At 31.1% G+C, this 12,804-nt stretch overlaps 1 protein-coding gene across 1 annotated transcript; it reads left to right on the top strand.

Moving 5' to 3' along the window:
- Positions 1-823: 823 nt before the first annotated feature.
- Positions 824-2,928, top strand: LOC133673592 (1-aminocyclopropane-1-carboxylate synthase-like). Its single transcript, XM_062094468.1, has 4 exons — positions 824-1,161; positions 1,250-1,381; positions 1,467-1,627; positions 1,726-2,928. Exons 1-4 carry the CDS (start codon positions 1,015-1,017, stop codon positions 2,687-2,689), a joined length of 1,404 nt encoding a protein of 467 aa, XP_061950452.1. The 5' UTR covers positions 824-1,014; the 3' UTR covers positions 2,690-2,928.
- Positions 2,929-12,804: the final 9,876 nt, after the last annotated feature.

Raw genomic sequence — 12,804 nt, 5'->3', positions numbered from 1 at the left:
ATATCATCATAATTTAACAACATTTTATTTGATAATTTTCTGGTTGTGACTGCCACCTTATTACTGATACCATTACTAGCCCATTTACCCCAATATCTTGATTTATTGTGTTGCCACCTACCCAGAATATATGATACCAACTAATTTGTTTCCATTAAAGACTAAATGTTTGACTTCAAATCAAAAGGTTGGTGTGTGTATATATATATAAAAATAAAAATAAAATTAAGCAGAAACATAATGGACCAATTTGAAGGCTAAAGAGGGAGAATGTGGCCGACATGGGTTTGGTATTGAGTAATAGGCCAGGCATATGGACCCTCGGTGGTGGCGCCCTCTAGAGTTCAAGTTACCCTGTGGGCCACTTTTTAGCCATATTTCCTGTCGGTATGGCCTTTAAAGAAGGCTACTGTTACATGAGCAGGACTACAAATCTCTTTCCTTTTCTCTTTAGTCTTAATTAACACTGGGATTGTTTTGTTTTCTATTTCCTCCATGAATTCCCATATCCAAAAATTTATTAAATACACATAGAGCCCAGGCGATTTTGTATTTGGTGGAGCATACTTATCAATCTAAATCGGCGCCATGGTAAGAGGGTACGTATCACTATGAATGTTGACACCAAATTATTTGAGCATAGAAATGTGTGATGTCTTGTGGGATTGACGCGTAATTAACAACAGTTTGGCTTTCTAAATTAATTACCAAGCATAAGAAATCCTGTCTCTGGTCAAAAATGTCTTTTGCCAATCTCTCTTTCTTATATATATATATATATATATATATATATATATGCTAGCTACATTGAGATGCAGTCGCCACTACAGCACCAACCCACAATTCAATTCCCCTTCAAAATTTATACAACTCAATCTCAAACCAAAGACTTCTCCTTCCAATTCTTCTTCTATATATCGTGTCCTCGACTACATATATAGTTATTTCTTGCTTTTGCATATTTGAGCTTCGAAACAACATTATTTACAGATTGTTCAATACATACTTACCAAAATGAGATTGTTGTCTAGGAAAGCCACGTGTAATACTCATGGGCAAGATTCCTCTTACTTCCTAGGATGGCAGGAATACGAGAAGAACCCATACGATGAGATCAAGAATCCAACAGGCATCATTCAGATGGGTCTTGCAGAGAATCAGGTCAGAAAACCATGCATGTGTGTGGGTGTGGGTGTGGGTGTGTTAGAATAACATGGTAGCTTACGTTCCATTTTGCTATTATTTGCAGCTCTCTTTTGATCTTCTCGAGTCATGGCTGGCTAAGAACCCGGACGCAGCTGGGTTCAAAAAAGATGGACAGTCCATATTTAGAGAGCTTGCTCTTTTCCAAGATTATCATGGCCTTCCTGAGTTCAAGAAAGTAAGTCCATTATTGTTTTTTCAAGTCATAAAACTAATATATAAATGATTTACGTGTTCCAATATTTTTCTCTTTGTTCTTACAGGCATTGGTAGAATTCATGGCAGAAATAAGAGGCAACAAAGTAAGCTTTGATCAAAACAAAATAGTACTCACTGCCGGTGCAACTTCGGCGAATGAGACACTCATGTTCTGCCTTGCTGAGCCAGGAGAGGCCTTCCTTCTTCCCACTCCATACTACCCAGGGTAAGTTAATTAATTATATGGTATACTGTATATATCTTCCTATATACTTTCCCTGTTACTAAAATGCTAAGTTACTTATTAATTAATTATTCTTGCAGATTTGATAGAGATCTCAAGTGGAGAACTGGGGTTGAGATTGTACCAATTCAGTGTACAAGTTCAAATGGCTTCCAAATCACTGCACCAGCCCTTGAAGAAGCCTTTCAAGAAGCACAAAAGCGAAACCTACGGGTTAAGGGTGTCTTGGTCACAAACCCCTCAAACCCTTTGGGAACTACAATGACCGGCAATGAATTGAATCTTCTTTTAAGCTTTGTTACCGAGAAGGGCATTCATCTCATAAGCGATGAGATTTATTCGGGTACAGTTTTTAGCTCTCCGGGATTTGTAAGTATCTTAGAAGTTTTGAAGGATAGGAAATGTGAGAATAGTCAAGTTTGGAATCGAGTTCATATTGTCTATAGTCTATCAAAGGATCTTGGTCTCCCTGGTTTTAGAGTTGGTGCAATTTACTCCAACGATGACATGGTTGTATCAGCAGCAACCAAAATGTCTAGCTTTGGTTTAGTGTCTTCTCAAACTCAATATCTTCTCTCTGCTCTACTCTCTGACAAAAAGTTTACGAGGAATTATATCTCGGAGAATCAAAAGAGGCTTAAACAACGTCAAAAATTGCTGGTAAAGGGCCTTGAAAAGGCTGGAATCAGCTGCCTGAAGAGCAATGCTGGCTTGTTTTGTTGGGTTAACATGAAGCATCTCTTGAGTTCTAACACATTTACAGAAGAAATGGAACTTTGGAAAAAGATTGTTCATGAAGTTAAGCTAAATATCTCTCCTGGTTCTTCCTGTCATTGTACCGAGCCAGGGTGGTTTCGAGTATGCTTCGCTAACATGTCTAAAGAAACATTAAGCCTTGCTATCCAACGATTGAAGTCATTTGTGGAGTCGATGAAAAATCAAAGCCATCACCAAATGCTGAAAAGCTCAAGAAGAAAGTTCCTCACCAAGTGGGTTTTCCGACTATCGTTTGATCATGATCACCGCGAGCCTGAGGAGCGATAGTCTGGTAATTATGTCAAATGTGAACGTAATTAAAAACAGAGTAGTTCTTATCCATTTAATTTTTTTCACACCAAAAATATATTTTTGGTTGATAAGTTTTTCTCAATTCTTCTTTTGAATTGTAGAAAGCGCACTCGATCCCTGCGGGATTTGGAGTGGCTCTAAGCTAGATTTGTTTCCTAAAACCTCGTGTCCCTTGCAAAAAATTCTTCTATTAAAGGATATGCTAATGTGATTAATTATGGGTTATTTAACATAATTATGAAAAACGTCTTCCATTCTTCTTCTCGTGTATAATCATGATATGTTGATTCATATTGTACCTACGTATACATGTTTCTTTCACTGCATTTGCAAATTACTTGCAACAATAAACAAGTACTATACACGTAATGGCCGCCTACATATTGATGGATAGAGAGATGACGTTTGTGGTCGGCGTGGGTGTCGTCGGCGTCCATTAATTGTCTCTCCACTGACCTTGAGCAATACACACACACACATACTCGATCTTAAACGTTGTTTAAGCCGTGTGAGTAGGGAATTGATATTAAATTCTACAATGTATGGTGGGTTTGCGTGGGTCAAAAGGCTAACGAGTCAAAACTCAAAAGGGGGCATATGTTTTATGGAAGGTATTAGCTAGGGTTTCCAATGTCTGTCTATCTATCTATCTATCTTTTTTTACTTATATATATATGAAGTGAAGCCAAAACAAATTCAAAAGACTCCCACACTTCTCTTAGCTTCAACAAAAAGGCATGTAAAGTGAAGAAAATAAATGTCTTTCTAGGTTGTTTTAATTAAAACTCGGCATGGTGCACGCAAGCAATAGAGAGGGAGAGTTTCTTGCAAACATTTCAATGCCTTTTTTGATGTAAACTTTCTAGGATTAACTAGCAGGTGTTTACTTTAAAATGTCTGTTTCCTAAAGCTACGCGGTTTTGCAGCTTATTAAAATATTTGTCTCCCAAAGTGACCAAATTTTAGGAAACAAACCTCTCTTTAAATTAATTAATCCAATCAAATAATAATGCAATATATATATATATATATATATATATATATATATATATACACATTCTGATTAATGTATATCCTATGGTTTAACGGACATTTGTTTATCTCTCTTTCTAATGTTATATTAGGAATGATAATGATCAAGAGTAGGACTGGGATTTAGGCACTAGCTCATGCATATGTTTGTTAAGCATAAGAGAGTTACGGTTAAAAAGATCCAAACTTTGTAACTGACAAACATTGAAGATAAAGAAGAGAGTTACAGTTACAAAGATTCAAACTTTGTAACTGTTACATCTCCAGCTAGCTAACGGATATTGAAGACCAAGTAGAGAGTTTCAAAAAAAGAGTTACTACAAAGATTCAAACTTTGTAACTGAACTTGTTTATGATGGATATTCTGCTGCATTGATGAACCTGCACTAATCATGATTTCAAAATTAAAATTATATTTGTAATAATATTTCATAACTGATTAGTTTAGTGTGTGTGTGTATATATATATACACTATTATTTTATTCATTAAGAAAATATATACAGATTACATTTTCTCTTATTCTCTGTTTTTTATTCTTTCTGTGATCAGCTAGGGACCAAATCAAGGAAACGATATTTTTTTTCTTTAAAAAATAATTTTAAAAATGTAGGGGTAAAATTATAAGGAAACTCTCTCCAATCATATGAAAGACTTTTTTTTAGTTAGTTAGACCACTAACACAATATCTTTTATATATGGCTATGTTGGTGCTATGACATGGGCTTCGACTAGCATATATATATATATATATGATGGATATAATCTTAATTAAGGAGATATGAAAAAAATAAAATAATCTTGAGGAGATATGGCAGTGAACTGAAAATATGAAAGACATGTAATGCTAGTTTGGTTAGTTGAAGCAAATTGGTGATCAATATATATATATATATATATATATATATAGAATTATCAATAAGATTATATGATTATGACATTATCAATATTCTCATAATGAGATTCTTCTTAAAATTGTTTCTAAGAAAAAAAAAAGTCCATCGGAAGGATATTATATCAAAGGATATACTTGCTTCAAAGCCTTTTTGTTCTTTTAATACATGCAGGAGTCGCAGTTACTTAAATATTCAGTTTAGAGTCCTCTCAAGACAATTAATTTAATATGGTGTAGTTAAAGATCATGTTAACATGATGTCATGTGCTTATACTTATAATATATCTAACTACCAGTTAGTCCTAATTAAATAACTACCAATTAGTCTGAAATATTCTGCAAATCCTTATATATTAATTTCTGCTAATTACTTTGTAACATTTGCTTCTATTCTTTGATATTTTGGATTCAAAACTCAAAACTAACACCTAAAAACTATTAAATTCCCCTAAATATATCAAGAAAGAAGGCCTGTTTGAACGTATTATATATGTGTGGGAGATCGAGACAGAGTATTGCCTCCCTGGTTGACCCTCCACAATAATAATTGAACATGCAATCTATTATTCTAGAAAATATTTATATGTAACTCGCAATTTATTTGCATTGATTAGAGTTTTATGGTTTGTCCATGATATGCGGCGAATACCTGTCAAAACTGCCATGATCCTTGCATTGATTTGGAGTTTTGTATAGCTCTCATTAATTACTACGTTGGAGACTAATAAAAATATTATAAAACAGATTAACTAATAATTATTTCTTTTTTAAATGAGAATTTTGGTCGATTTCCATGTTCTTGTTGACTACATGCATGTGCCCTATATGATTTCTGGTTTTCGATTCCAATTTATATATATAATAATAGTTATATAAATTAGTTTCGAGGATAATTAATTAACTAATATTGGGATCATTGAAGTACTAAATCAAAAAAGGATACTGGAGTTGCTGGGTCTGGTATACAGTAACGCTTGATATTATATTATGGTTTTCTGGTTAGATTTATTGATTATAAAATGTTAACGCGGTTTCAGTTACATCAGTTTTATTTCTTTCAGCTCGTCTGAGATTTTGGTTCGGCAGTTAAACTTTATATATATATATATATATATATATATATATATATATATATATAAACGCTCAAATAATCTTGGAGATGGTGTGTGTATAATGCAAGTAAATTTGATATTAGTTTCTTAGGAGGATATTCTTATGAAATACGAAAGATTGATTAATTAATTAATTGTTATAGCCATTAAATAAATGGCTTAATAGAAAAAAGAGTACAAAAAAAAAAAAAACAAAAAAAAACTCAGGATATAATCATAAGTAAATTCGGTATTAGTTGCTTAGCTGTGGTTGTGTGTCGTTGCTGTGTATAGCAATATTTGTTAGTAATTCCATGAGGTTGGCTTTCGTACTTAAAGATATTTGCTTTATTCTTTTATTGGATTTAAATTTTTGAAGTTAATATTTTGAAAAAAATATTAAACTTCTCTAAATGTATCAGATGGATATGGAGGAGATGCATTCTTAACATTCTAGTTAACATGCAATTGCTGGTCCAAAAATATCATTACTATATAATAAAAAAATAAATTGTTAGAATAAATAAACAAACATGCATATATAGCAGCTAAGAAATAGAAATTTCCCTAGGTTGAGATGTGTAGCTTCAAAGATTATATAATCAGCACCTTTTAGCTTGACAAAAACAGGCATGAAAGTTGAGTAAAGCTTGGGTTAAGGTAAGCAAACAGCTAATTTATTGGCTTTAGTTTTGAAAACCACTAGAAACACTCCAGACATAGAAAGAATTGATTAAGAAGGCTTGTGTCCACAATCAATTGGACACCAACATCACAATTAGACATTAACCACCGCCTCGTGTCTGCATTTACACTAATAAAGGGACAGTGACAAGGAAGCCTCTGCCATTATGTTTTACTCAAATAATCAACAATCATCAATCAGCATTGGACAAAACCTTGTAAGTTAATTGGTCACTAGTTACATTATCTACAAAATTAGTTAAATTAGATCTAGGTAGCTCGAGGTGATTTCTTTCAATTGAAGGGTCACTATAAGAAGATACATTACCAGAAAATTAGCAAATACAAATAAAAATACTGATAGAAAAATTCTATCAGTAGATTGCGGTGAACTTTACTGACATAATAGTTTTTTGTTGTATCCATTAGTAAACATTGATAGAAATATTTTTTTGGTATATACCGAAAGAATTATAGTGGGAAAAGAAGTAATTGAAAAAAATCTAAAAGGTACAATAACATGTCATTTATATAGATTAAATTATCAACAGAATTAACCCGCTGATAAAATCCGTTTGCAAATCCATTATTAATATTTAATGTATGACCTAGCGAGTGATCTCATCCTCTCCCCCTCCCTTGTTTCTTCTTCTTCTTTCATTTTTCTATGCATATAACAGCAACCCCCTCTCCCTAAATTTATCATAAATCAAACTCTCATCTCCACAAATCCAGCATAACCTAACCTTTGTAAATGCATAGTATATTATCTTTTTATATACAACTAACTTACTACTTTCATTGCGGTTGGGGATTTATCAAATCTATCAAATATGTGCATAAATCTTGCAACAAAAGTTATCAAGATCATTTAATTAGTACAAAATGAAAAAGTTTAGCAAACTATCAATCTTATCATAAATAAACCTAAGCAATTTCATTGTTGCCCGAGCTGAATAAAAATCAACACCAATCACTTATGGAAAAATGTTTTTTGCCCTATCATTATTATGATTTTTATATATATAAGCAAGAGATTGCATTAAAACACCATAAAGAATAGCGAAGAAGTACAAAATGAATATGCTAAAAATGAAACAACAGATCACCCATATTGGAACTTAGCAAATTTGCAAAACATTTACTAAGAAGCTAAATAATTGAAATAAAACCATAGAATAATAGAAACCATAGAACTAAAAGCTATAGGTTAGCAGATACTCTTATTCAAGAAAGACTACATAACCAAGACACCATAGAAATAGAGGGTGTAGCTTGATGACCATGCTATATTCTTATGTATGAGGGACACCTTGTTGTTATTATTAGGTAAGCCAACAACTTAGTAAGCATCAATGACACCAACCTAAAATAATAAAGAAAAAAAAGATGTATTGGAATCTATTCCAGCAAAAATTTAAGGCAACAACAATAAACAACCAATAGTTATAACAATATAAATGTCAGATATACAAATAAAAAAGGTGAGAAGATTATAGTTAGGCCACAAAGTCATGACTTTAAGTCACACCTTACTTTACAAAATCATCAGTCACATGGTTAGCTTCGCAAATAGCATGAAAGAAAGACATGTAACCTAGTTTTGAAGAAAATCTAGATGCAAGGATGAAAAGCTTATGATATCTTCATCAAGTCAAGTCAACCATAATAGTAGAATTAGATTCAAAGATTAAATTTATTTGAATTCAAAAGTTTTAATCATAGCTAGAACCTCATCTTCATTTGAATTTTTAATCCTAACAAGAGTAGAGAAAAAACCAAGCATTAAGCTTTTATGATTATGAAAAACCCCTCCAATATTAGCAAAGCTTGGTTTGCCAATAGATGAACCATCAAGATTCCATTTCGGCATATAAGATTCAGGGGGAGACCACAAAATATAAGCTCTAACACTTTTATTATTTCACTATCAAACTAAACCGTCAATAGAAATTAACAAATCAAGAGCACAATTAAAAAAATTCAGAGAATAAAGCCTTAATCCACACACATAATCTGGTTAGAATTAGGAGAAAAAAGAGTATCATACTTAGGCTACTTGTGATTAAAGAATAACAAAGTTAAGAGGATCATGAGCTTGTAAAAAATAACATAAACCAAGTTTTTCTTTGGAATTTTTCTTGAATAAGAGATCCTCATTAATGAAATAAGGCTAATATATTTTCAGGGCAACACCAAAATAAACCCCACCAATCAACAAATTTAGACTAAATATGCCAATGATTATTATAATGAATAAGTAGGTGATTCATCGATTCCTCTAATGCCAAATAAAATGGATAATGTGCATATTTAGCTTCAAGAATACCCCACATAACCAAGACTCCTCTAGTATTGATTTTACTATGAACAACCATCTAGCAAAAAAAAATAAAAATTAAAGGAACAATCATAATCATACACCATTAAAAGAATTAAATGAATTAGGTTGATCAAGAGTTAATAAAAGGTCACACATAAATTTAACTGAATAAATACTATTAGAATTGGATTTTTATATCAGTTTATTATCAACTTCACTTGATAACACCACATTAAACAGATTATCAAAGAGAGAATAAAATGAGTCAACTAGCTTATCTTATTACATATACTGTCTTGATATTAAATACTTGTGAAATGACAAAAAAGTTAGCACAAGTAGTGCATATATCTCAGCAATGCTTATTGGAAGCCTTTAATAGTTGAAAAAAAATCCTAACGCATCAAAATTTGGTTCTCCAAAGAAACCTCACTAAACTCTTAGTTATGTTTACACTTTGTTGTTGTTTCTAGTTTGCTTAGCTTGTTTATAAGATTATGATTATTTTAGAAGTCATTAATCTAGTATATGGAAATTCTCAAAAGTTGTGAATGTTTTGATTTCACAAACTCTTCATGATAGTTGTGCCATGTTATTGGTAAGTTTCTAGATATTCTTAAATTTTCTTTGCTTTTCTAATCTTAGATCAAATACTTTTTGAACCTTTTTCATTTTCACCTTATAAAATATTAGTGAATTTAACGTTGAATCTCATTATTTAATTAATAATATTTAATGTAATAGATAAAGAGATTAGACATGAGATCAAATTATTAACAAGTATAATAAAGAATATAGAAGAATAGAGGAAGCAAAACAAACCCTTGACTTAGAATAACAAGTTTTTATTTTCACACTAGCTTGGTTTGGGTTATATTAAGGTTGGCAATATTTATGAAAAATAAAGTGTATGGATTATTTTGTTTAGTAATTAAATGTATTAACTCCTATCATATATGTTCATATGAAAGTATTTTATCCCTTTGTATCTTTTAAGATCCATTAATATATGTTATCTCTCTGTTTTTTTTTAAAAAACAATTATAGAGCTCCTCTCTAGCAAAATAGTTTCCCAATTGAATCTACGATAAGAAAACTCTTTAAGATTTTGTTATAAATTCCAACCATTAAAAATATTAGGCATTTTCATAAATTGACATGAGTTATGCATATAGACATTTTCATAAATTAGGCATTAGGTGGATAGTTTTCATAAATTATGCAACTTCATATGGTCATGAGATGTGATTTACATATAGACATTTTCTTTAAGCTTATTTCTATAAGCTTCAATTTGTAATAATGAACAAAACATTTGATACATATGGATTATTGGTAACAAATAATAATCAAATAAGCCCCCATATGGGAGAGCCGTTATTATACTTGTTGGTTTTTCTTTTCTTTTCTTGCTATAATTTTCTTGATATATACGAAGGGAATATTTTCATCGATGTTTACCGATGAATATGACGAAGATATATTCGATCGGAAAAATTCATCTCAATATACTGACGGAATATTATGCTGTTGTGTTCGTTTGTATTTTTCAATTTTCTAGTAGTGCACAATATGAAGGTCTAAAAAACTATAACTATTTATATACAAAATTGAAACAAATATTCATCTAGTTTTAGGCATTGTGTTTTTAGATAGATAATGTTAGAGAATAATATAAATCATATCTTGGGATCTCACCTAACAGCTTAAGCTATTGGGTTGAGATGGTTCTTAGACATGGTATCAAAGTCTTGATGACCAAGCGGTCACGAGTTCGAATCTCACCATCCCCATTTATTTGATAAAAATTAAGCATAATGTAATGTGGACCTGTGCAAGTTTCAAGCTCAAAGGGCTTTCACTTGAGGGGGTGTATTAGAGAATAACATAAATCATATCTTGAGACCTCACCTAATAGTTTAAGCTATTGGGTTGAGATAGTTCTTTGACAGATAATTTAAATTGCATTTCATTAAGTCATATTTTATATATATATATATATATAGTTGTGAAGAGTGCTATGTAGGGTGATAGTGTCTATCTATATAGAATACTATTTAGGTTGTTTATATAGCTTTTTTTTAATGGTATTTACGTCTATTCAAAATTATTAGTAAGTAACTATTATACAAGTGTTCCATTAATGATTTATTCTACAATTCTTTTAGTGTATATAAGTTAATATAGTGTAACATTCTAAATTATAAATATTTTTATAAAAAAGAATTTGGTATTCTAAGATATGTATGTAGCTGTATGTCACGCCTTTATAATACATGATGCAACGACTTTATATTCCTCGCAGAGTAATGCTAGAAATGCTTAGTTTTATATTAAAAAATTATTTGGTATTGCGGTATTTTTTATTTTTTATCCAATAATAATAAAAATTATTTGGTTATAGAAATAGCTCTATTTTTTACATTAGAGCTTACATGTAATTATAATTCAAACCTTAGTTTTGTCGTCAATGCTAAAATAACATATTTTTTATTTATGGAGACATGCTTTCATTTATTTTGCATATAAAAATTTATCTTACAATATAATTTTAACCAAATACATATTTTTCTAAACTCATTTTTTTAAAAAAAACTAAAAGTAAAAATAATTTTTTTTCTTGTTTTTATTTTTTAATCACAGCTACAAAAACTAATACAGTGCCAAACTCATAACATCTTGTGATTTATTAATTAATATATTTTATAATTATCATTATATCATTAATTTTCGTACGATTCGTGATGTATATTTTGAAGGACTTTTCACAAAATGAAATCCCACATTACTAGATATAAGATATTTTCTAAATTTTTTTACCTCTATGCATGTGTCAATTTTAGCACGCGTTTGACAACACGCTAAAAAACAAAAATAAAAGAAAATCCTGTCAAAGTTTCTCTCAGATCATGACAGCAGCCAACTAGTTTAAAATTTTCACACTCAACTTTTTTGAATTTTTGTCATGGATTAGGTTTGAAAATTTATTTCAAGAGTTAATTAGGCTTTACCAACTAAAATAACCATTTCAGGAAGTGCTTTTGGAGCAATGTCAAAGCTAACAATGAAAATCTACAACATTACTCGCTAGTCGCTAGGTACCTACAAGACCCTAGCTAGTTGTTTCAGTATTTCTTCAAGGGATGCGATCTAGATAGTTCTATGTTAGGGAGTTGCTTTTATATATCTGTTAATTAATATCATTGTACCATCAAGATTTATTAATTAATATTTGATATATTATTTATCAAATATCAACTTATCAAAATTAGACTATCCTCACATGTGTATTGTTGCGAGCATATACAAGAAGGATCGATGAACATCAATTTCAATTTAATAACTTAAATTAAAGAGTATTGAATCCATTTAACATATATTTTTTTTTCATAAGATATTAACCATTCATATTTATTATTGCAAACAATAGAGATAAAGTAAAATACTTTTTGCGGGAAGTTAGCTATAGTATCTCAAGACTTTTTATGTTGGGGTTCTTAAATTTCCAAGAAATTTCAGTGTATAAAGTGGTTCTGAGTTATTCCAAACACGCTTTCATGAGATGCGTCCTTTTCCTCTAGACTATTGTAAATTTGCAATCTCCTTTCCTTTTCTGCTTCCAAAGTGGAGGGTATATCCCTCATATCCCGCCTCGCACCTAACCTTTTATCTGAAAGATAACTCGTCTTCTTGAAGAATATCAAATTATCAAAATAGTACTGCCCTTAAAGCAGATGAGCTAGCTGCATCAGTTTAGGTTGTTTTTTAATTATGCTGTCATGTTTAGTGGGTTTGTGTGGGGGCATTCCAATCGTACCGTGGTCTCGGATTGGCCTACAAAGGGAGGGGATCAACAGTGTTGATCTAGCAGACCAAGGAAAACATTAATTTTTGTGTTGGAACAAAGTGCTGTTCAAAAAGTCATGATCATTCCATTTATATATATGTATGTATGCCAAGCGATTATCCGGCCCTGTGCTTAGAGGAGATTTGTATACTTTGCACCAAACAATATCATCTTGGCATCTCTGTATAATTCAACATCTTGAGATGCTGCATTTTGTTTG

Source organism: Populus nigra, chromosome 14 (genome assembly GCF_951802175.1).
Source record: "Populus nigra chromosome 14, ddPopNigr1.1, whole genome shotgun sequence".
NCBI lineage: Eukaryota > Viridiplantae > Streptophyta > Magnoliopsida > Malpighiales > Salicaceae > Populus > Populus nigra.
The sequence above is the reverse complement of the archived record's forward strand: the minus strand, read 5'-3'. Positions and strand labels throughout refer to the sequence as shown.